This window comes from Alligator mississippiensis, chromosome 2 (genome assembly GCF_030867095.1).
Source record: "Alligator mississippiensis isolate rAllMis1 chromosome 2, rAllMis1, whole genome shotgun sequence".
Classification (NCBI taxonomy): Eukaryota; Metazoa; Chordata; order Crocodylia; family Alligatoridae; genus Alligator; species Alligator mississippiensis.
In genome coordinates this window covers 244,793,077-244,815,534 of record NC_081825.1, presented here as the reverse complement: position 1 = coordinate 244,815,534, position 22,458 = coordinate 244,793,077, and the positions used below count along the sequence as shown (strand labels likewise).

Here is a 22,458-nt window from a genome sequence, read left to right as displayed (position 1 = left end):
GGGCACCTATACACATCCAGTGTGTTCTAATTAGAATGCATCAGAGCAGACTCGATTAATTGAAATTGAGTTTTTAAATGTCTCTGCATTTCAAAATGGCGGTGGGGGTGCTTTAACTAAATCTTGTCAAACAAGCTTTAGTTAAAGTGCCTCTGCTACCATTTTGAAGTGTGGGATGCTGAATACACACGACTGCAGGCATTTTAATTAGAGCAGCTGCTGAGAGCCACTCTAGTTAAAATGCCTCCCTGCCACCTTGGAGCACATGTAAAGAAGCCCATTGATTTGAATGAGAATATTACACTAATTTACTTCTGCTTGCCTCAGTTTACCATAGAGAAAGCTGATGTAGGATCAATGTTCTTTATAACTTAGTTTCCACCTGCTGAAAATTTTGATAATATCTGAAACATTATAGGACTTCCACAATCTAAAGTGGATTAATGGTATATGGGAGTTGACTGTAATATTAATTCTACATTTTATTTAGCAGTGAACACCACCCATAAGAATGCAAAGCCTATTCCTGAATAACTGATTAAATTCTGCTGAGCAGCTGTGGATTTTATTTTTTATTTTTTATCTGGTTTGCTCTTATACAAACAAAATAAACCTTTAGGCATCTGTAGTAAGAGTTCTACCTTTTTATATTTGCTTCTAATTTGTGTTCATTCTGCCTACTAGATTTTAACCCAATTTTCTGTAAAGAAAGTGGTTTGTTATTTATTTTGAAAAATAGAAATGTTGGGAAATGGCTAATTGTGATTTCGAGTCTTTCTCTTCTTGGTTATGCTATGGCATAGGTTGAAACTGTGACAGCTGAATGGAAGTTTCTGAGCTATTAAAACTTCTATTAGACAGGGAATGCCTGTGCATCTCATAAGAAGTGCATCAGCAGCGTCTTTACTGTGCTTTTTTATTTGCAGAATTTAAATGAGCATTGTCACCATAGTCGTGAGTAATTTGATGTAGATGACAGGCTACTTTGAGGAGAATGACAGATGATTCAGAGAGTGAATAACAATAGTAGGTTGTTGCAATTCACTGACAAGTTAAACTACATTGAATGGCATATCCTGGGCCTGAGAAACAAGCACTCTGGTAGGATCAGATTGCGGTGTAGATCTGCTGTGATAACTCTTAATTGTTTCTGAAGGCTGTGTTCCTGGTGACACACCGTGCTTGAACTCTCTGTCAACATCACAAAAAACAGGATTTTTTTTATAACCCATCCCAAACTGAGGAGCTGCTCCTCCACACAACACGGTTAGAGGATGATCCTCGAAGAATGTTGAGCATTTCCCCTACCCGGGTATCCACCTTTCCCAAAAAGTATAAACGTAGATGACAATATTCAGTAATGAGTAAAATCTACTCGTCCTGCCTTTGGACATCTCCAAAATTGTGTCTTTGATCATGACATCAGGATCCAAACAAAACTCCTTGTCTACTCATCTTCTTCTCATACCTACCCTATTGTATGGGTATGTGAAACATGGGCAACATTTCAAAAATGTCTGAAAGCTTTGAATGTTACCATCAGTGATGTCTTCAGAAAATCCTCCCTATCAATTGGCAGGGCAGAACAATGAATGCCAGCATTCTGGCTCAAGCAGATACCATCACCTCTGAATATCGTAAGGATACCTGACAACCAGCTTCCAAAACAGGTCTTGTACTCCCAGCTCACCAGTGGTCACGGTTTTTAAAGGTGGGAAAAAGAAGAGGACAACACCTTGAAGGCCAATCTGAAGAAATACAGTATTAGCATCAATACCTGGGAGACTTGCACACTGAATTGTCCCCAGTGCACCATGATGTACAATGAAGTGTTGATTATCTTCCTTAGGATCATATGGTGCTGTCTGCAGAAAAGGCTGGGGATATTGACTGGGGTATGCCAGTGCTCCTGCTGGAACTTTAAACCCAGACGTTCCTGGCTAGAAGATCTTGCCTCTCTACTAAGGGTCAGACTGACCATTGAATTTGGAGTCAGAAAGAAATTTTACCCCAGGGTTAGACTGGTATAGATTGGTGGGGGGAGAGGTTTGCTCTGTAGCAGGGGGTGTGACCATCTTCCTTGGATCTCTCGAGCATATTTTAACAGCTCTCATAGCAGCAGGACATTTGGCTGCTGCTGTCCCCTGGCTTCATCTGTGGCAAGGTAAGATGTTATGCCTTGTGAGTGTGTTGTGGTTGATGATGTAGTTTTACTAATAGATTAGACCAAGGGTACACAAACTCCTGGGGGTACTTGGGAAGGCCCCAGGGGGTACGCGGCAGCAGTATGGAGAAGCAGGGGGGGGCAGGGCGGGGCACAACAGCACTTTGCGCCACTTTCACTTCCAGTTTTGCTGCCACACACTGCACAGCTGCCAGGGGACGCTAACAGCTTGGGGCCGGGGTCCAGGGTAGGGTCCAGTTCAGTGGGCAGGGACATGAGAGGAGGATTGTGGCTCTGTCTGAGGGACGTGTGGGGAGAAGATCATGGCTCTGCCCTAGGCCCCAGGCTCTGCGCTGTTATTGCCCCACAATCCTGGCCCTGGCCCTGCCTGCCTGTCCTGCTCCCAGCCCCATCCCATCCATCCAGATGAGTGCATCCTGCTCACTGGTTTGAGACCAGTCTCTATGGGGATCCTTCCCACCTGCCCCTTCTGGTGCCCCTCCAGTGCAGGGTGGACTACCAGCAGCTGAGCAGTGAGCCAGTGTTGCAGGGGCTGCTGGGAAGCTGAATCTGGGTGTCACGATGCTCCTACCCCACCTGGGGGGGCCGGACCAGCTTCATGCACTATGGCCTGGGCTGGGTGGGACCTGCCATGAGCCAGATAAAATTCCTTGGTGGGGCAGATCTGGCCTGTGAGCTGTATTTTACCCACTCCTGGTTTAAACACACGCTTATAACTGCGATGGTTTAGTTGGAAATGATCCTGCGCTGAGCATCATGATATCCCTTCCAGCTCTACTTTCATATGATCCTAATAGGGCAGTCTCTCCTAAAAGGAGCTGCTCTGCTGGGGGAGTGGTTAAGAATCACCTTAATGCTATGTGATGAAGTATAATACTGTTTCTTTTTATTGTGTGTAGAGCTACCACTATAAATTCTTCATGAGGAAAGTGTGGGTGATACCATTTCACAATGAACCCATTTTATGTCTTAAGAAATATTTTTACTGTGTCCTGTTAAAATAAGGAATAAAATTGAGTCAATGCCAAAAGTTCAGTAACTTTTCTTCTAAAACTCTAGGAAATGCATTTAGTGTGCTAGAATTAAAAAAAAAACAAACCTATATATATATATATATATATATATATATATATATATATATGGAAGTTTTTAGTACAAATAGTTTAATGATTTTACAAAGATTGCATTCTAAGGATGCTGCTACTCCTTGCAGTAGATGGGGTGTACTTGTAGGCAGACTTGTAACTCTTCATCGGATACAAAGGAAGCTGTAGAGGAGAAGTTTGAATACTTTGCTGCTTAATAGTTTCCATCATCTTGGTTTATTGCCTAAAGAGCTACCTGGTGTTTTGGTGCATCTTCCTATACTTCTGATTGTCCTGCAGCATATTATCCTTAAATTCATGGTCCTCCTGTGATCTCTCCAGCCCCTCCAGTCTTTATTTTCTGGACCAGCAATTTTTGTGGAAAGGGGGTACTTCACAGAACATACTATCTTTTGTGTGCTGTTTATGTTTCCTGTCCTGGGTCTGTCTTTCAGGAGAGGTGAAGATTGTGCTTTTCAAGGACATTCCAGCTTTGGACACTGAGAAAGACAGAGAGAGAAATTTTAGATTTACTGAATTAGCAAAAAGGATAAAATAACTGAAAACTGTGTAACTTATGTCACCTCCTATAGAACAATGTTAGGGAGTTGACAGGGAGCAAGCGGCAGAGCAAATCGCTGATATACCTGATCTTCCACTGGCACTAAGTCCTTTGAGGACCTTGCATCACTGGGGTGACTTAGAATGTTCCTTGATGGTTCTTCCTTGCTCTGGGGATGGGTATCTCAAGATTGAGGCTGCAATTAGCTCCCTGGCCATTTCCCTTCTCACTGCATCCAAGTAGAACTTGAACATGTCTGAGAGAAACTCGGGCATCTAACAAAAGTCTGGAAGTAAAGGTTTTTTAAAGGCTTTCATTTGCATCTGGAATTTATGTACCCACTACTGGTGTTCATGATCCATTTTGTTGTCTTAGATTCCTAGCATGGGCCAGACCACTTCTTTTCTTAATTGTTCTCTCTATTTATTTTCATAAGTGCTGCAGTCATTTTGCATTTTGGAACAGAAGATGAAAATTTGTTGCTTTAAGTTGACTTGTCTGAAGGCAACGTTCCCTTCTTGTAACTGACAGGCGTCATTGCTCCTGACTGCACACTTAGTTCAATTTTGGGTTGTGTTACCAGTAAATGGGCAGCAGCAATAAGCACTTAACAGGCTAAAGGAAATTCTAACTGGTATGTGGTATGGCGCAAGCGTTCAGTATTATTATAGGAAAATTATTGCTCTTTGCGGTTCTTTTTAGAGCAGAGTTGTGCTGTCCTCCCACCCATAGAGGGTGTGTTTCACTAACAGCCTGTTACAGCAAATTGTACAATTTTATTTCTGTTTTTAATCAGTTGAGGTTTGTGGATATTGTCTGACTATCTCTAGCTGGGATAGCAGTAGTAGCTAGGGAAATAGTTTAAAAAACTCCCAAAATTGCATGGCTGTTCTCCCCACCTCTCCCTCAGCAATTCCTGACTGCTTGCAAACAGAGCCTAGTGTCAGCAGCTAGCTGCAAAAATGTGGTGTTGGAAAGTTAAAGCTGAGTTTAAAATAGAGCTTGGTCCATGGAACCTATAACAATGGCTCTACCCTGCAGAGAGAAATAAAATACTTGTGAATAGATCTAACTTACTCTCTCTGTTAGAGGGCTGTGGTATACAAAAGTCATTCCAGAGAATCATAATAATTGCAGATGAGACCTATAAATTCATCTGGGCTAGGGACACACATGCAAAAAGTGTGAGCCTGAATTGATTCAATCTTTGCAGGTTAGTCTAACTTGGCTAGGCTAAATCACTTTGTAACTGCACTGACATCCCAGACATACAGGCTGTCTGCAGTGGCTCAGGCTAGAAGTTGGGGGTGCTACAGCAGTCCTCCCTTCTCTTCCGTAGAGCTGAGCTGAGGGGGGGGGGGATGTGGCCAGGCCCCAACAGGATTAGGGAGGGGTTCCCTCCCCTCCTTGATAATAGAGGATCTATCAGCTCTGTTATCAGCATTTATCACCTCATCAGAAAACAGACAACCTCTCTCATTAGTTCAAGCTCTTCTTAAACAAAGAAGAAACGGAGGGACATTACCAGCTGAGCTGTTGATTAGCTCCAAACAGCCCTAAGATGACACTGCCGTCTGCCACAGCACAGACTGTAGCCAGCGTGCGGTCTGCTTGCTAATGCTGAGGAGTCTGTGTAAGGCAGAGAGGAGAGGGGATCTCTGTTTAGCAGGGAGTGGTGAGGGGAGGGGCAGAGCAGGAGGAAGGCAGATGCTGTTGTGCCTGCATGTCTCTGCTGGAGCTGCAGCCAGGGAGCCCTGCCCAGCCCAGACAGAATGCTGGGATGCTGGGGGAGTCTGATTTAACTTAAACCAGGAAGGGGTCTGGGACAGACATTCCATAAACTGGTTTGACCCAAATCAGTTAAGTCTGATACTACATTAAACCAGATTTATCTCAAACCAGTTTCAGCCATTTTCAAACTAGTTTATGTGCACTGAACATCTGTTCTGTTACAGGTTTAAACCAGTTTATGATCACTTAAACCGGTTTATGTGTAATGTCTGTCCCTAGCCCTAATGTACCTGCTCTGCTAGTGCAGAATTTTTCCACATACTATTTTCCAGTGCTTTAGCAAATAAATCAAGCAGTGGTGCTGGCATTGGATGTGTAATAGATCTCATCATTAGGAATGTTTTCTTTAATATTTCATTGATTTTTCTTTTGCCTTAACTTCTAGTCAGTACCTCAAGTCTTGGTGCAGATTCAAGACCAGAGTTTTTAATACCGTCTTTTCAGGATGATTATGTATAGGTGTAAGTCACAGTACTTTGACTGAGTAGCTGCAATGACTGAGTAGCTGCAATGTTTGTTTTTGACTGAGTTTTTGCACTAAACTTGTGTGAATTTGTGAATTAAAATATAAAAATAGCTTCTTGGCCTCTTGAAGGCTCAGATCAAGTATAGCTAACTGGTATACTTGGAGCATGTCATTTTTACCAGTCCAGTCTTTAATGAATACATCGTGGCTTATAAGGAATGAACTTTGCAAATGCTATTAAATCACACAAGTGAGCAAAAATATAGTCCTGAAACAGGTACTGTTGTCTTAAAATCTGGAAAGAAGGGAGGAAAAAAAAAACCCTTGAATGGTTATACTGAAAGGAAACAATTCTTTAGATTAATATAAAATATTGTTTTGTACTCAGTCTACTGAATTTTTGGCAGACAACTTAAGCTTTGATATAATATAGTATGCTGGAGGCTGCTAAGTACCTCTGTTTTCTTTATGGACAGAACTTTGGTGCCAGGAGGTCTGTGCCACGTACAAGTATAGATACGCTTGTATCTGACAGATGGTCCCCCTGTGAACCAAACTGTATATAGGATATACAAACACTTATTGATTATGTGGTTCTGTAGTTTACAGCAGAGTTACAATGTGCTTTTAAGTACATATGTGCAATCCATCTTCATATGAAGGATCTCTGCCCAAAAATTGTTTCATGATACACGCTAGATGTCACAAGACAGCTCTTTTAAACTCCTTTGACCACATCCCCATAAGCATTTTTATGAAGCTATGTAACCCTTGCAAATATAATTTCTGTTTTGGCTACAGATCATAAATGTACAATAAACTTTATAGATTTAGATATATTATGTTTCTAGTAAAAATCTCATTGTCAAGTAAAAAAAAAATCATAACTCAAAACTGGGAACTTTTCATACGATCAGTTTTTTGTGTTTGCTGTGTGTCTGTAAAATGCAATATTAGGCAATTGGGTTACAGACAAAGAGACTTGATATAGCTGAGAAGAATCTAATAATGTTTTTTGCAAAATTTAAATTGATAGAGTATGATGCAAATTAATTGCTAATATCTGGCAATTGGCTGAACTGTCTCAATTTAGCACTCAGTTCAACCAACTGATGGCAGAAATGCTAAGTGATTTGTTCAAGTCTACGTGAATGTAGTTAGTTTTTTAAAAACTGAGCCCATTTGGCCTCAAAGCTGCTTCATGTGTGGGTGCCAGAGATAACTTGAGCCAGAAATTTAAGTTGTTCTTATTTATCTGAAATTCAAAGTAACAATGGAGAATAACAATTAGAAAACCTCTCAAACATTGCATCAGAGATGAGAATTTTGTGAGTAATATAATTAATTAGACCAACTTTATGGTTGGTATAGACATAGACAAGCTTTCAGGCCTCTGATACCCAAAAGCTTGCTTGTGTCTATACCAACCATATAGTTAGCTCAATAAAAGATATCACCCACAGGAATTCTTGCCTCTTGCATATCTCCTGGACATCATCACGTCAACACTCAAATATTTCAATATTTTTTGGAAGACTAGATACTGCTGGCCAGTAAATGAGAACAAAATGGATGGATCTGTGTATGGAGACATTGGCACCTACTTTGGTTTTTGTTGGTGGGTGCTTACAGATGTGAAAAAAATAACCTGGCATAAAGCAGTGCCGAGCCCTGCACATGCCCAGAAGAGGCAGCACGTTACTTCAACCTGGCTCTGCACTGTCTGTAACGATCAGACACTTTAGTGGGACTTTTTGGCACTTTTATATACTAACTGATTGAATCAGTTTTAGCCAAGAGCCAAAAAGCCCCACTGAAGTACCTAATCTTTACTTCAACCTGGCTCTGCAGCATGTATAATATGCTACTGCTTCCAAAAAAGTGCATTTTTTGTTTTTTGTTTTTGTTTTTATACATCTGCAAACATGGCTCTGTGGGTAGCATAGCATAGCACCTGCTCATTTTTATTTCTTTTTTTTTATTTTTTTTTTGGTGTGTGCTTGAGCCCCAGAGCACTCAGAGTTGGCTCCTATGTATGGAGAAGTATTGAGGGGGTGAACCCAGGACTTAGCTTTGTGACATTTCTCTAACTGTGATGGAAGCTCCTTCTATTCAATGATGACAGCTCCACAGATGAAATGGGATTATATGGGTTTATGATTGGGGAAAAAGGCAAGGAAGAGTGTAGCACATTGCAGGCTCCTCTTCAGATCCCAGGTTAATACCTGACTATCAGTCAGTCATGTCCATTCAAGCTGCAGAGGAAAATCTTTGCCTTTTGTGTCTTTCTTTCTTGATCCTCCAAACTGCTGATGCTTTCCTTGTGCAATTCAGAACCTGAAAAAACAATTTACTCGGGAGAGTCCTCTGCAAATTCTCCCAAGGGTATGAGGTGATATGCTTTGACCTACTAACTTCCCTGTTTTCTAGTATCCTGCCACGTTACATGGATACTACAAGCTACACATACTTAAAATGTAGGTGCTTCTCCTTTATGAGTATTGGTGATTACAAGTGCTTTATTAACCAGTCAGTGATGGCTGCTATGCTTCAGGGGAAATAAAGAATCCTATACTCAGAATTAATTAAGTCAGAGAAGGAAGAAAACTGCTAAATGCTTTAATGTGCCCTTAGAATGTGTTTGTACCTAAACATACTAGTAACAATTTGGGATCTTAGGCCAGTACAGAAGTTACACTTACTGCACAGTAGGTAGTAGAAAGTGCTCTACCACCATAACTGAGCAGATGGCCAGGGCCCATAGAGCACGGTAAAAATGGCAGATCCCACTCTAAGATGACCCTGGATGGATGTGCTATCAGACTTCAGTGCTGTAGGTTAGAGTACCATAACAAAAATCTGTACCACATCCCATCATGACTAGGGCTGCGGGACTAGGGACTGAAGGAGAAAAGTGTGTATGAAGAGTGGTTGTTTCTTAAGGACACTATCCTTGAAGCACAAAGGAAGTCCATTCCCACATGGAGGACAGGTAACAGAAGGTCTGGGAAGCCCTCTTGGCTAAACAAGGAAATCACGGTCCTTTTAAGAAAGAAGAAAGTGGCTTATAAATAATGGAAGTTTGGGGTGGGCCCCAAGGAGGACTATTCCACGATGGCCTGCACTTGCAGGGAACAGATAAGATAGATTAGCAACGGGAATCAAGGACAACAAGAAGTTGTCCTTTAGGTACATAGGGAACAGGAGGAAAACAAATGGGAGTGTGGGGCCATTGTTCAACAACTCAGGAGAGCTGGTAACCAGCACCCAGGAGAAAGCTGAACTCCTGAATGACTACTTTGCCTCAGTCTTTCACCGGACCAAGGGGAAAAGCTTACCAGGTAGGGTACCAGATGAGCACGGTAGGAATAATTGCCTTCCTACTATTGCCGTAGAATCGGTGTATGACCAGTTAATAAAATTAGATTTATACAAGTTAGCAAGACCAGATGATCTTCATCCAAAACTGCTGAAGGAGCTGGCTGAAGTCACTGTGGAACCTCTGGCAAAATTCTTCCACAATTCATGGAGCTCCAGAAAAGTCCCCGAGGACTGGAAGAGGGCCAATGTTGTGCCCATCTACAAGAAGGGCAGGAGGGAGGACCCAGCTAACTATAGGCCGATCAGCCTAACTTCCATCCTAGGGAAAATCCTAGAAAAGTTCATCAAGGAATCTATCTGCGATAAGCTTGCAGAAGGTAAGATTCTGAATGACAGCCAGCATGGCTTCATCGCAGGCAGGTCTTGCTTTACCAACCTCATCTCCTTCTATGACCAAGTAACTTGCCACCTGGACACAAGAGAACAGGTTGACATTGGATACCTAGACTTCCAAAAGGCTTTTGATCTATTATCCCACAATGTCCTCATGAGAAAATTGGAGAATTGTGGGCTTAACTCCGAGACAGTCAAGTGGGTGAGAAACTGGCTGCAGGATAGGACCCAGATTGTTGTAGTGAATGGATCTGTGTCATCCTGGCGAGAAGTGGGCAGCAGTTTCCCGCAGGGATTGGTGCTTGGTCCAGTACTTTTCAACATCTTTATTAACCATTTGGTTGGGGTGAACAGCTCACTGGCCAAGTACGCAGATGACACCAAGTTATGGGGGAAGTGTGGTCATGCTTGAAGATAGGCTACAGTTACAGGCAAACCTAGACAGGCTAGCAAGTTGGGTGGACTGGAACCTGATGAAATTCAACGTAGAGAAATGTAACATGCTCCACCTTGGGACAAGCAACCCTCAACACACCTACAGGCTTGGTAGCACCAAACTGACTAACACCACGAATGAAAGGGACCTGGGGGTAATAATGGACCACAGTATGAATGAGCTGGCAGTGTGATGCTGTAGCCAGCAGGGCAAATAATACTCTAGCATGCATGAATCGATGCATCTCCAGGAAAGCCAAGGAGGCGATTCTTCTGCTCTACTCAGCATGGGTGAGACCGCAGCTGGAGTACTGCGTCCAGTTCTGGGCACCACACTTTAACAAGGATGTGGACAAGTTAGAGAGAGTCCAAAGAAGAACCACCCATATGATCAGAGTCTTAAAAGGCAAGCCATACGAGGAAAGGCTCAGGGATCTGGGACTCTTCAGCCTGAGAAAAAGAAGCCTGAGAGGAGACCTGGTAGCAGCTTACTGCTACTCTAGGGGAGTACATCAAGGACTTGGTGAGCAGCTGTTCACCAGGGCACCCAGGAGGAAAACCAGGAGTAATAGCCACAAACTCCTAGAAGATCAATTCAGGCTCAACATTAGGAAAAACTTCTTCACAGTCAGGGTGTCCAGACTGGAATAAGCTCCCTCCAGAGGTGGTGCAATCACCTATCCTGGAAATCTTCAAAAGGAGACTAGATAGTCACCTTGCTGGGATCACCTGACCCCCAGTTATCTTTCCTGCTTGGTGCAGGGGGCTGGACCCGATGATCTTCCGAGGTCCCTTCTGGACTTACAACCTACGCATCTATCACTCATGGTCTCCTGGACCTGGTATGGTCCCATCATGACCTGGCATCCCTTGAAGCATTGCGGCACTCTTCTTACCCTTCCTCGTGGGGCAATGGTCTAGTCTAGGCCAGAGCTCCTCTCTGCCCAAGCAGTGGGTTGGGCCTAATCCCAGACTATCCCTGGCAAGAATCAGTGAAGCCTCTGTCCCCAGGCCCACCCATGTCCTCCCTCTGGGCAGCATAGATCCTTCCACACACAGAAAATTGCTTATTGCTGAATTTCTTTTATTGCTTATTGTCATGGGTGCAGGTAAGCTAGTGCTGAATGTGGGTGTGCTGCTGTATTGTTTTGTCTCGCAGTTAACCTGTCTTAAGAACTGATTCATCTGCACTGATTTCTAGCAATGGGCAAGTTCCCTAATGGAAGTAAGAGTGTACTTGAACATGCCCAAAATGTCCGTCAGCACACCTGTGCACATGTAGCATCACTGCTTTCTGACATGTCTAGAGAAACCAAATGCATGTGTAAAATGTAGATTGTGAGAAGCACTTATACTGCCTGTGTTCAATACAGGAGACAGGATCAGAATCCCATGAGTCCAGCTCATGGACGCAAAGTCCCAAAAACATTGGATGAATTAAATGGCCCATAAAGAAGCAGAGTGTGTTTCTCTGTTCTCATGTCTTGAAGCCAATTTCTGATAATCCTGGTCATTTGATTAATGAGTTGGAACCACGTGCAGTTGGTAGAAAGCTGGTTCAGTACAGAGTTTGAAGTATGCTGCTGGGAGTTCCGTAGATATATAGCTTTTGTCAAGCTCCCACGTTGTTTATTTTATTAGTTACCATTGTTCAGTTTTTTCTTTTCCTGGCTGTATGAATAATAATATCCAATGGTCTTGTTAGCCTTAATGTAGCATTCCTTTCTTAGACCCACTCAGCAATCAAAAAAAAAAACCAAACAACAACCCACCCCTCTGGGACTCAGTGTCTATGATGTTCCTCTTAGGAAACACCTCATCTTCTTCAGTGGGAGGAGAGGAAGTTCTTTCCCTGCCCTTATAATGTGCTGCCTGTAAAAGGAGGAGTGATTTGATCTTTCCTTCTGAATCCAGTATATTTCCTAAAATCTGTACAGAATTTTGCAAGCCACCGGACAAACAGGGTCACTCTCCTGAATCCCTAGAGAGTGGTGAATGGAGGCAGTCAGGTTGTCTCATTTGCCAGCTCATGCGCCAGAAAGGAGAACTTAGGACTTATCACGTATTTAGTACTGTGTCAGTATTTCATCAGTTCTTTTTTTAATTGCCTTACTAGCTGGCATCCTAACATTACCAGCCAACTGGAGGCATTGTATGTTTGCAGGACACTTGATCCCATGGCCCAGGACAATACACTGTTTACCAAGAAATTGTTTGAAGGTTTTAAGGCTGTTGGTCATATCTGTGTTGATCTAAGGACATAGGCAGGCAAAGTTCTTTGGGTAGATGCGATAGCTTTTATTAGACCAACTAAATAGTTGGAAAAACGTTCTCTCCAAACTTTCAGGCACAAACACCCTTCCGCAGGCATTAGGAGAGAGTTTGTGCCCAAAAGTTTGGAGAGAACGTTTTTCCAACTATTTAGCTGGTCTAATTAAAGCTATCGCATCTACCCAAATAACCTTGCCTGCCTTTGAAGGTTTTAAAAAGTATTGAATGTTTGCACTCATGGCAATTAGATTAAATTTTTCTCACAGTCTTTCAGTCATATGAAAGTTTATAATACAGTAACATATTTAAATCTAAAATTGGGGTAAGTTTCCGTTGATTTCAAGTGGAGCAGGATTGAGTTTTTGCATGGGACTGTTTATAAGATACATCTCTAGCCTGCCTTTATTTTGTCTTCTTGCAATGCATTAGAGAAATTGTCTGAGCTGGGTAATCATTAAGAGCATTACAAGTATGCAGAAATACTACAATTTGGGGAAATGGGGAGTGAGAAGACAGCACATTCAGGGGTGAATGAAGCCAACTGAAGCTTATCAGAGCTCAGCAGCTTCACTAATTCACCTGCAAAGAAAATAAGAATAAGAGCCAGTTATGTGTGTGGGTGTAAATTAGGAAGCAAAATCTTGCCCAAAATATTTTAATAACACTCCACTTTCTGGGGATTTGGGTGGTATGGACACTAAGATGCAAAGTTGACAGCCTGGAGATCACAAGTCTAAGTCCATCACAGAAGTGCTCATACCGTGGCCCTGTCAGATTCCAGTGGATCTGCTAAATGCCTTGTCACAAGGACACAAAAAGGAAAGGACTCCACTTACTCCATCTGAAGGCTTTTGTGGGGAAAAAAGTAACAAAAAAGTAAACTGTATTTCTTGTTCTCAGTATCTACAATCCATTATATTTACTTGCCATCCTGCATTCTCCAAAGTGATTTCAGAAGCATCCGATGTAGTAAGCAGCTGCTTACACTCGGAAGTATTTTGTAATGTCCTGATGTAAACAGTGTCTTGCTCAAACCAAGTATGTGCTTGCCTCACACTTAGGTTAATTCTCAGCTCTGAACCAAAACCTCTCTGGACTAGTTTAGTTCATTCAAAAATCACTTTCACGTAGAGAATAGATAAATATGAAACTTCAATTTAGGTGCGTGGGGGAGTGTTTGTATTAGTCTTAGATCTGAACCTGGCATATGCTTTTGGTTCCAGCACTACAATAGTTCTACTTTTATGTCTGTTCTTGAAAGGTTACATTTCCAGATGATGGAAAGTAATGAGAGGAGAGGTTTTCTTCTTATCTCTGTCTCAGACCTCTGTAATCTTCTTCCTTTTAAAATCACATGCCTTTCAATACCACATCTGCCCCTATGAGTCATCTCAACTTTCTGCCTTGCTTCAGTTTATAAACTGCATATCCAGATTGATTTATTTCTTTTTCAAATATAAAAATAAATTTGTAATAATGCAAAACAACCACTTGACAGTGTGGTGCCTAGTGTAGTCTCATTTGTAATATGTATATTTATATTGAAATCTAAAAACAGGGATTTTATACCGTGCCAGTTATGGGATGGGGAAAGAAAAGGAAATCTAATAACATTTGGCAAGTCCTATTTGGGGTTGAAATTCATAACATGCCAGTAATAGAATCCACTCCACTAACATCCTCCGTTTTACAAGGGTGTGAAGAAAAAGGGTGGGTGGGTTAGGCCCTAAATACTTACCTATTTTCTAGCTTCTTCAGAGGGAAGGCTCCTGCCATGTGCTTCATTCTCATTCAATGTGGATTGACTTCCCATCTTCTTCCTCATTGACCCATCAACCTAATAAATGATCAACTAGCTAGTTGAGGGTGATGTGGTTGTGGGAGGGGGAAGGGGCAGGGGGACAGTGAACCTCCAAGCTGGAGCGAGCTGACAGACACCCCAGGAACCTTCAGGACCATGTGGGGCATTGGCCAGCTGCCTCCTTGGTTAAGGGATGAGGACCTTTGAATTTTGCAACCTGGGCATGGTGTGTGGTGTTGCCAGAATCATAGGGTGTCTGGGAAATTTGAGCTTGTGGAGGTGACCTGAACAGCCAAGCCCAGGTAGAGCAGGAGCAGTGACCCTAAGCCCCTGAAGAAAGAGTGAGAATCACATGCCCTAAACCTCATTTTTGCGCATCCACCACTGCTTCTATCCAACCTTCCACCCGCTCCCCTTGCAGCCAGACCATCACCTGCCCATGGATACTGACACCCCAGTGGACACCGCCATGGACAAAACTGGACCAGCCACTGCTATGAGTTAACCCCTGGCACTGAAATGGCACTATGAGGAAATAAAGGATCTCATCGCCATCTGGGGTGAGGAGGACATCCAGCACCAGCTCCAGATAGGGTATTGAATCACAGACATCTTCAAGCATGTCGCCCAGCAGATGTAGGCAAGGGGATTGCAGCTGAGACTGGGAGCAGTTCCTTGCTGAGACCATGTCAACGGGGAGGACTATTACCACATGCTTGACTCTAGAAAGTAGTTTAGGGGCCAGGGGCAGACCATGCAGTTCTACAAGGACCTTTCCCATATCCTCACCAAAAACAGGGTATTGTCCCCAAGAACATGCCAACAGGACCAGGGATGTTGTAGAGGAATTGCCTGGAGGGACCCTGCTGGAGAAGTCGGCAGCGGAGGTAGGCCTACAGCAGTTTTTTCAGAGAGCACCCCCAGGTAAGGGACAGGAGATATGCCAAAGCTGTGTCTGACAACTGCTGCAGGAACAAGAAAATTCCCCTCTCGTCCTACAAAAAATCCCAAAACAAAACAAAAAAAACAGACCTCCCTCTCTCCCTGCCACTTTTGGAAAGGGACACATGAGGGAAGGATGCCAGAAAAACAGAACAGGCAGAGGGAGGGTACATGGCAGGACACACTGCATATTAATATAGTTAATAATCATGTATGTTGCTTTTTTTAACAGTAAATACCAGGTTTTCTAAAGATTCTAAACCTGGTGGCAATAAATAAAACTTCATATACTACATTTGTTCTTGTGTATTCTTTTTTGTTAAGCATGTTGTGATGAGAGAGAGAAAATGAGTGGGAAACAGAAAGAAAAAAGAGGAGGGAAAAGAGAAAAATAGAGGTAAAGAGAAAAAAGAAAAGGGGAGAGAAAGAAGAGAAAGAAAAAGGAGGACAACAAAAGAAAAAAGAGGAGAGAAAAAAGGAAAAAGAGAAAAAAGGAAAAAGAGAAAGAGGGCATGCCCCTTGCCACCTACATCTCCCACCGCTACCAGCTGTGACTCAAGCCCTGTGGTCCAGGGCAGTGTCTGGTGGAGGGAGGCATTGGCACATCAACAGCAGCCCCAAGGCCGGGACGCTCAGACCTCCCTGATGGTCCTGGATCTGGGGGAGCCCAGGCCCCATCTCACCCATGCAGGGGCAGCACCAAGGCACCAGGTGCTGGGGCTGGGTGTTTGGGGCAGGGTCTGGGCCGTGCAGGGAGAAGCAAGCGCAGGGAAGAGGTGCAGAGGCTGCGCAGGAGATTGGGGGCTGTGCAGGAAGTGAGGGCTGCCCTGGGGTCCCACAGACTCAGGCCAGGGTGGGTGGACCGGGGTGCCCAGCAGCACCTGAGGTAGGGCCTGGTCCAGCCTGCTCAGCTGCAGGGGTGGGCCACAGCTGCTCTGCCTGCAAGGGGACTCTGCCTGGCCAGGCCAGGACACTGGGTTCGGGGGGCTCCTGGCTCTGGGCTTGGCCTCTCTGCAGGTGGGGCACAGTGCGAGTGGGGCAGAGCCACATCCAGTGCAAGGGTGTGGCTGCAGGAGCCTCCTGGGCCCTGGGACCAGCTGCTTTCACAGGCAAACTCTGAGCACCCCCATTTAGGTTGGGTGCTTAGAGTAAAGCTCAAAAGTTAGAGTGCTTCTGCAATGGACTTCTTGAATGCCTGTACTTAGCCTTAATTGGTTTTGCTTTTATTACTTTAGAAAAAACACTAGATTTATTATTCAGAATGAGAGATGGACACAATGTTTTTTTTAGCTGACGAGCATGTAATCAGTTTATAGCCAAGATATATCTTTATTTCTTTCCTAGGACTGAATTTATTTACAAATTCCTAAAAAGAGTGCTATTTCTTTTCTCTGACATGGTCTTTTTGGCACTATGTATGCTATCTTACCACTTCTCAATTCTTACTTGATGCAATGAACAGTAACATTACCTATGATACAGTAGGTATTGTCTTTCAACTCCATTACTATCTCGAATATTAGATATTTATTTCTGCGTTCTTTTACTCATCCCTTAGGTATTTAGAAAAAAACTGTGGATTAAGATTTTCCAAAAGGACTTCCTGAAGTTAAATTCTGAAGTCCAGGCTTAGGTACCAAAGTGGTTTGACTTACAAAGGGGCTGTAAACTTGGTGCTTTTAAGAACTGCATCAAGGTTACATTCCTAAACATGAATTTGGAGGCTAGCATCTATTTTTTTTTTAAATATTGGCCTACATTTCCTGGAAAAGCTAAAGCAAAAATCTGACTTTTTCTCCTTTTAAAAAGTCTGAGCATGAATTTCTCTTCATCAGGTGGTGCACATGAAGGTCTTCAGCACTTGGGTCCTTACGGCAATATCCCAAACATAGTCGCTGAGCTAACAGGAGATAACATACCAAAGGATTTTAGTGAAGATCAGGGATACCCTGACCCTCCAAATCCCTGCCCAATTGGAAAAACAGGTACTTCTAGTTCTTATACCTTGCTTTTCATGGCAGGATCTAAGTATCTTACAGTAGAGCAATAAACAATGTGACTAACATCAGCTAAGTATTTTGTTCTCCCAAAAAGAGATGGGTGTGCATTGGAGTGTTCTTATTTTGGATTGTTTTATATATAATATATATGTTAATATTGGTGCGTTAGAGGAAGCAGTCAAAAAATTAGCCTTGCACATATATTGGAAAAAGAAAAGGTTCATAATGGCTCCTTTAGAAGTGTTGTTCCACTCTCCAAGAAGAATTTGTCTCATTCATTTATCAACATATATTAAGGGACTGATTTTTTCCCTTTAGGTGACTTGCATGAAGTTTTCCAGAACTGAAATTAATAGGCAAATTCTCATTGGTTCCTAGTAGGAAGTGCATCTGCTCCTGTGGGAATAAACACTAAAGAATAGAAAAGTATACCTTTGGTCTAGAAATATTTTAAAAGTTTAAAAATGAGAAATACTTGTTTAGTATTTATATATGTTGTTTATATCTACATTATTTCCAATATATCTTTTCTCTGACAAGTTCTGAATAATTATTTTTAGATTTTTTTTTCTCCACAGATTTTTGCATTTTATGTTTACCCATCAGATCTGCTAGTCGTTAGAAGAACAAGATTAATTTTTGGACTCCAGTGAAATTGTTTGAGGCTCCCTTGAAATCTTTTGTTTTCTTCTAGGGAAAATAATGCTTAGTCAGCTGAGATGATACATCCAAATATGAAAATCGAGAGCATTCCTGGAAAAATGCTGCCTACTATGAAAGGCTGCTTTTACATAGATGCATTCTCAGTGAAGATTACATCTACCAATATTTCAGTAGAAACGTTTCCACTTATGGTTATGAAAATTAGTTTGTATCCAAAGGGTGAATGTTACAACTACATTGTCCATACAGCCTACCAGAGAACAGGTTTATGGATTGGTTAATGGGAAACAAATCATCCTCTTTCCAGTGATTATATTCATGCACATCCCACAGTGGGGTGCACATGCTTCATGTGCTTGAAGACTTCTTTGGCCACTGGTACCGGTCTGATTATGCAACATGCCCTGCTGTTTCTTGTGGTTTGAGTCAAGGGCATACAAGGCAGATAATGCCTAAATAGTTTCTTTCAGCCACTTCTCAGCTTAAGATAGCTTTTTGCTTTCTGTATTCAGGCCACAGGAAAGCTTTAGCTAGGTGTCTTTAGCTTCCTACTGACAGTTTTCTAATTAGACAGCTAGTATAGCTAGTTTTACCCTGTTGCCAACTGACAAATTAAGATCTTAATTTTAGCAAAAAAGTAAGGACTTTATGACCTAGAGGGGTTGTCTATACCACAGCAGCAGTTGGTTCCTGAGGATGAGCTGAACATGCCCTGCCTATGTCCAATCCACCCTAGAATGGGCTTGTCTTTAGCAGCTGCTCCCAAAACCACCAGAGACCAAACACTTGGACATGGCACTTTGGGATTTGGAACTTGCCTGCAAACTCTGGGCAGGGCATGATTGCATCCATCCTCACTACAACATGCTACTGCCGTAATGTAGATAAACCCAGAATAGCTTCCTCATGGTCACTTAGATACAAATATTGCTCTTACGTCATCATGAGGCTGTATCCGATAGTAGTAGACACTTAAAGTGCCTCGGCTGCTCCTGGATGTTTTGAGAAGAATGGCAAATACTCTCCTGATTTACATGAGATAATCAAGGAAACCAACACACAAACTTGTGGGCGTTCTCTACTTTGCCTTAGTGGGAAAGTGTTATTGTACATGAATGAGGCAATAATGGATCCAGCTAGATTCACTGGCATATTCTGGCCCCAGAAGCTCCCAACTTGCACAAGAAAAACAAGAAATACCAACACTTCTACAGCTGAATAGAGTATCCTCCTGTAGGTGGGAAGAGCAGCCACTTGGTGCCATCATCTCTAGTAATGATGACAATGAATGAGCTATACACCAATATACAATGATGAATTGTGAATTCATACATCTACATGAGATGCTTTATTGCTCGGTAGAGCACATTACTGCACAGTAAGCATCACAATCTATACGTGCCGATGCTTACTGCACAGAAATTTGCTCTAATTGCAAATTAATTTTCTATTTGTAAGTACAGGTAGCAGATTAACTCCTGAGTAGTTATTGTACAGTAATGCACATGTAGATGCTGACTGGGACCAAATTTGCTTCCAGTCACCCCTACCACCAGGAGGCCACCTGCAGCCTCACCCTAGGGCCACGGGGCTGGGAGTTTCTCCAGCTCCAAGGCTGGGACATCTCTTTACCTGCCCCAGTCCCAGGCCCTTAAAAGCTTGCGGAGACACTAGGGCCCTGGGCCATCTGCAGCCAGCCTCTGACCACTGTGTGTTGCAGCTAGGCTCTAGGCCAGCTGTGGCAGCCTGCCTGAACCCCAGCTCTGTTCCCTCAGCCTTGCGTCGCCATGCAGTTACCTGTCCCATGCCACTGCACTGTGCTGGGTGCTGCAGGCACTTGCCAGGCCCTACAGCACCCAGTCACAGCAGCCTACCTAGACCCCAGTGCTGGTGCCTTGCACACCCCTTGCCGTGTGCCTGCCTGCCCCACACCATGCCCCTGGGCTGGGTGCTGCAGGCACCTGCCTAGGCCTGGCAGCGCCAGGAATATGGCTCAGTGGCCCAACAATCTGTCAATGGAGCCACGCTGGCATTGTCCCCAATGCCAGACATCACCTCCCGGGGCCACAACTGGTCCCAGAAGGAGACCACAGACCTCGTGGCACTGTGGGGTGAGGCCAGGGTCTTCAGCCAGTTAGCATGGAGTGGGCACTCCAATGTGTACAACTACAAGGGCCTGTCAGGATGCATGCAGGAGCATGGGCACAACTGGTCAGTGCATCCACGCTGCATAAAGGTCAAAGCCTTGTGGGCACAGTAGGTCACCTTCACCAACCACAACCAGTGGTTGGGGTCTGCCCACAAGTCCATGTCCCTTATGCAGTAGCTGGATGACATTTTCATGCCCCAGGACCCTGACTGAAGCCATGCTGTGTACTCCAGCATGAGTGGCCTGCCTAAGCCTCTGCTGAAGCCTGGCACCTGCAGCAACACATCACCAGGGGAGGGCCCCTCACCAGGAGCCTATCTCACTACACTCCCTGCCCCTGGCCTCAGCCAGCAGCTCCAGAAGCCAGGGTCAGCATCTGCCCTGCCAGCTCCAGGTGCGCAGCCCCACCCAGGAGGCCAGGCTGGCAATGGCATCGCTGGCTGTCAGCAGCTCCAGCTGTACCCCAGCAGGGGCTTCTGCCCAGGCAGCTGGATGCTGTGCCCCTGTGCCTCAGGACACTGCCAGGAACTGCATGTCCTTGCCACCAGTGGGGACTGACTCGGGCCACTGAGCACTGCCACACCCACCTGGTAAACCCTGGATGGGGGGGGGCTACCCACCCCTACCCCCACCCTACCTTCCTGCCCAGCCTGGCCGCACTCCTTGCCCCTCAAAGTCCCCCCCTCTACAGCATGTAGGGAGGTGGAAGGCAGCGCAAAACTTTATCGTAGAGGTGCACCAATACATTGGTCCATATCGTATTGGCACTAATAAAAGGAAAATTGGCATTATCAGCAATTGGCTTTTTTTGGTTGATGTGGCAGATAATGTCGCCAATAAATGCCACATGCACTTGTGCCACTGCAGCATGCATACAGCCAGTCCCACAGCTTGGAGAGAGCAGCGTCTGGCTGGTAAGTCTATTGTGGGGAAAGGGGCAGGGGGAGGGAAGGGGCATGGGGGTGAAGATAGAGGCCCCTGCAATGAGGGAGGGAGTGGGGCTAGGGCTGGCGCAGGTGCTGCAGGGTGGGGCATGGGACGGAGCCATGAGAGGCTCATCCGGGGGGCACAGGGACTGGGAGCGGATCCCGCCACTATGCATATCCTTGGGGGAGTCATGGGGGTCGTCTGCCCTCTGGATTTGTGTGTGGGGCAAGGGCAGGCTGCTGCTGTGGTCTGGGGTGGGGGTCGGCACTGGGCTGTTCTTGTTGGCAGGGGGGCTGGGCCGGGGCTGCACTCGGGTGCAGGAGGAGAAGGGGCTAGAGGGGTGGGGGGCCTACAGCGAATTCTGGGGTGGCCACAGCTCACCCCGTAGGCCCCCCCCCACTCCAGTGCCACTGCCAGCTGTCCTGAGCACAGCCCTGGCCCAGCCCCCCTGCAGCTGGGAAGAGCCTGGCAATGGCCCTGGCTCCAGCCCACAGCAACAGTTCACGCTTACCCTGTGCACATATCCAGGGGGCACATACCCGCCATGGCTCCCCTGGGTGGGATCCACCCCCCTTTCCCACGCCCCCCGAATGAGCCGTTGTGACTCGGTCCCACATCTTGCCTCGGCTAGCCCTCTTCCCTCCCCCATTGGATCCCACCTACCCTTCCCTGGGCCTGCCACCCAGGCCCAAAAGACCTGCTCATCCCTCCCCACTCCACACTGATTGATTTACTTAGATTGTTTTTCCAGTGTGGCTTCCAGCATGTCACTCCACAATCAGTGTCTTATCCAATTGTTAAGATAGCTATCCAGATTCAGCGTCTCCTGCACAAAACTTACAACCCTAATTACAATTACCATACAGCTCTATCTTACTACAAGTCTTAGCTGACCCCTCTAAAAAGGGTCATTCTATATCAACAAATTCCCTGATCTGTCAGGTTACTGCCCTCAAATTCCAGTTCCTGGGCTCCAGTCAGCAATAGCTGGCATTGGACCCGGTCCCAGTTCCTGAGTCAGAGTCCTGAGCCCCACGTTGGGTGTTAATTGTTGGTTTTGGATTTAGGACCCAGATGCCTTGTTCCTGAGGGGGACCCACCCTCAGACCAACCACAACCTTTCCATTTGTTAAAGGGCAAATTTATTGATACACAGTGATAACAGAAAAGAAACAATATAAACAATCAAGCAATTCTAGGGCTGTCATTGGAGTCAAGGTACATCTGGCCTTGACAGGAGAGCAAGGTATGCCTGTTTGCAAACAATAACTTCGATTTAGTGGGGCTAGTGGAAACCTGGTGGGACCCTACCCATGACTGGGCAGTACGCATTAAGGGTTATAGGTTGTACAGATGTGACAGAGTAGGGAGGAAGGGGGTGGGTGGGGCTGCCCTCTATGTTAAGGAGCAGTATACATCTACCTTAATGAAAATGGGATCAGAGGAGGAGAATGTTGAGGTGCTGTG

General features: G+C 44.6%; 1 protein-coding gene across 2 annotated transcripts in view; it reads left to right on the top strand.

Moving 5' to 3' along the window:
• The window catches only part of LOC102576410 (neuroendocrine protein 7B2), an 88,357-nt gene that overhangs the window by 47,303 nt on the left and 18,596 nt on the right, over positions 1 to 22,458 (top strand). For both annotated transcript variants that reach the window (XM_006276292.4, XM_059723008.1), the window contains exon 3: positions 17,088 to 17,237. In XM_006276292.4, the coding sequence (XP_006276354.1) occupies positions 17,088 to 17,237 (150 nt within the window). The remainder of the gene's footprint in view (positions 1 to 17,087; positions 17,238 to 22,458) is intronic.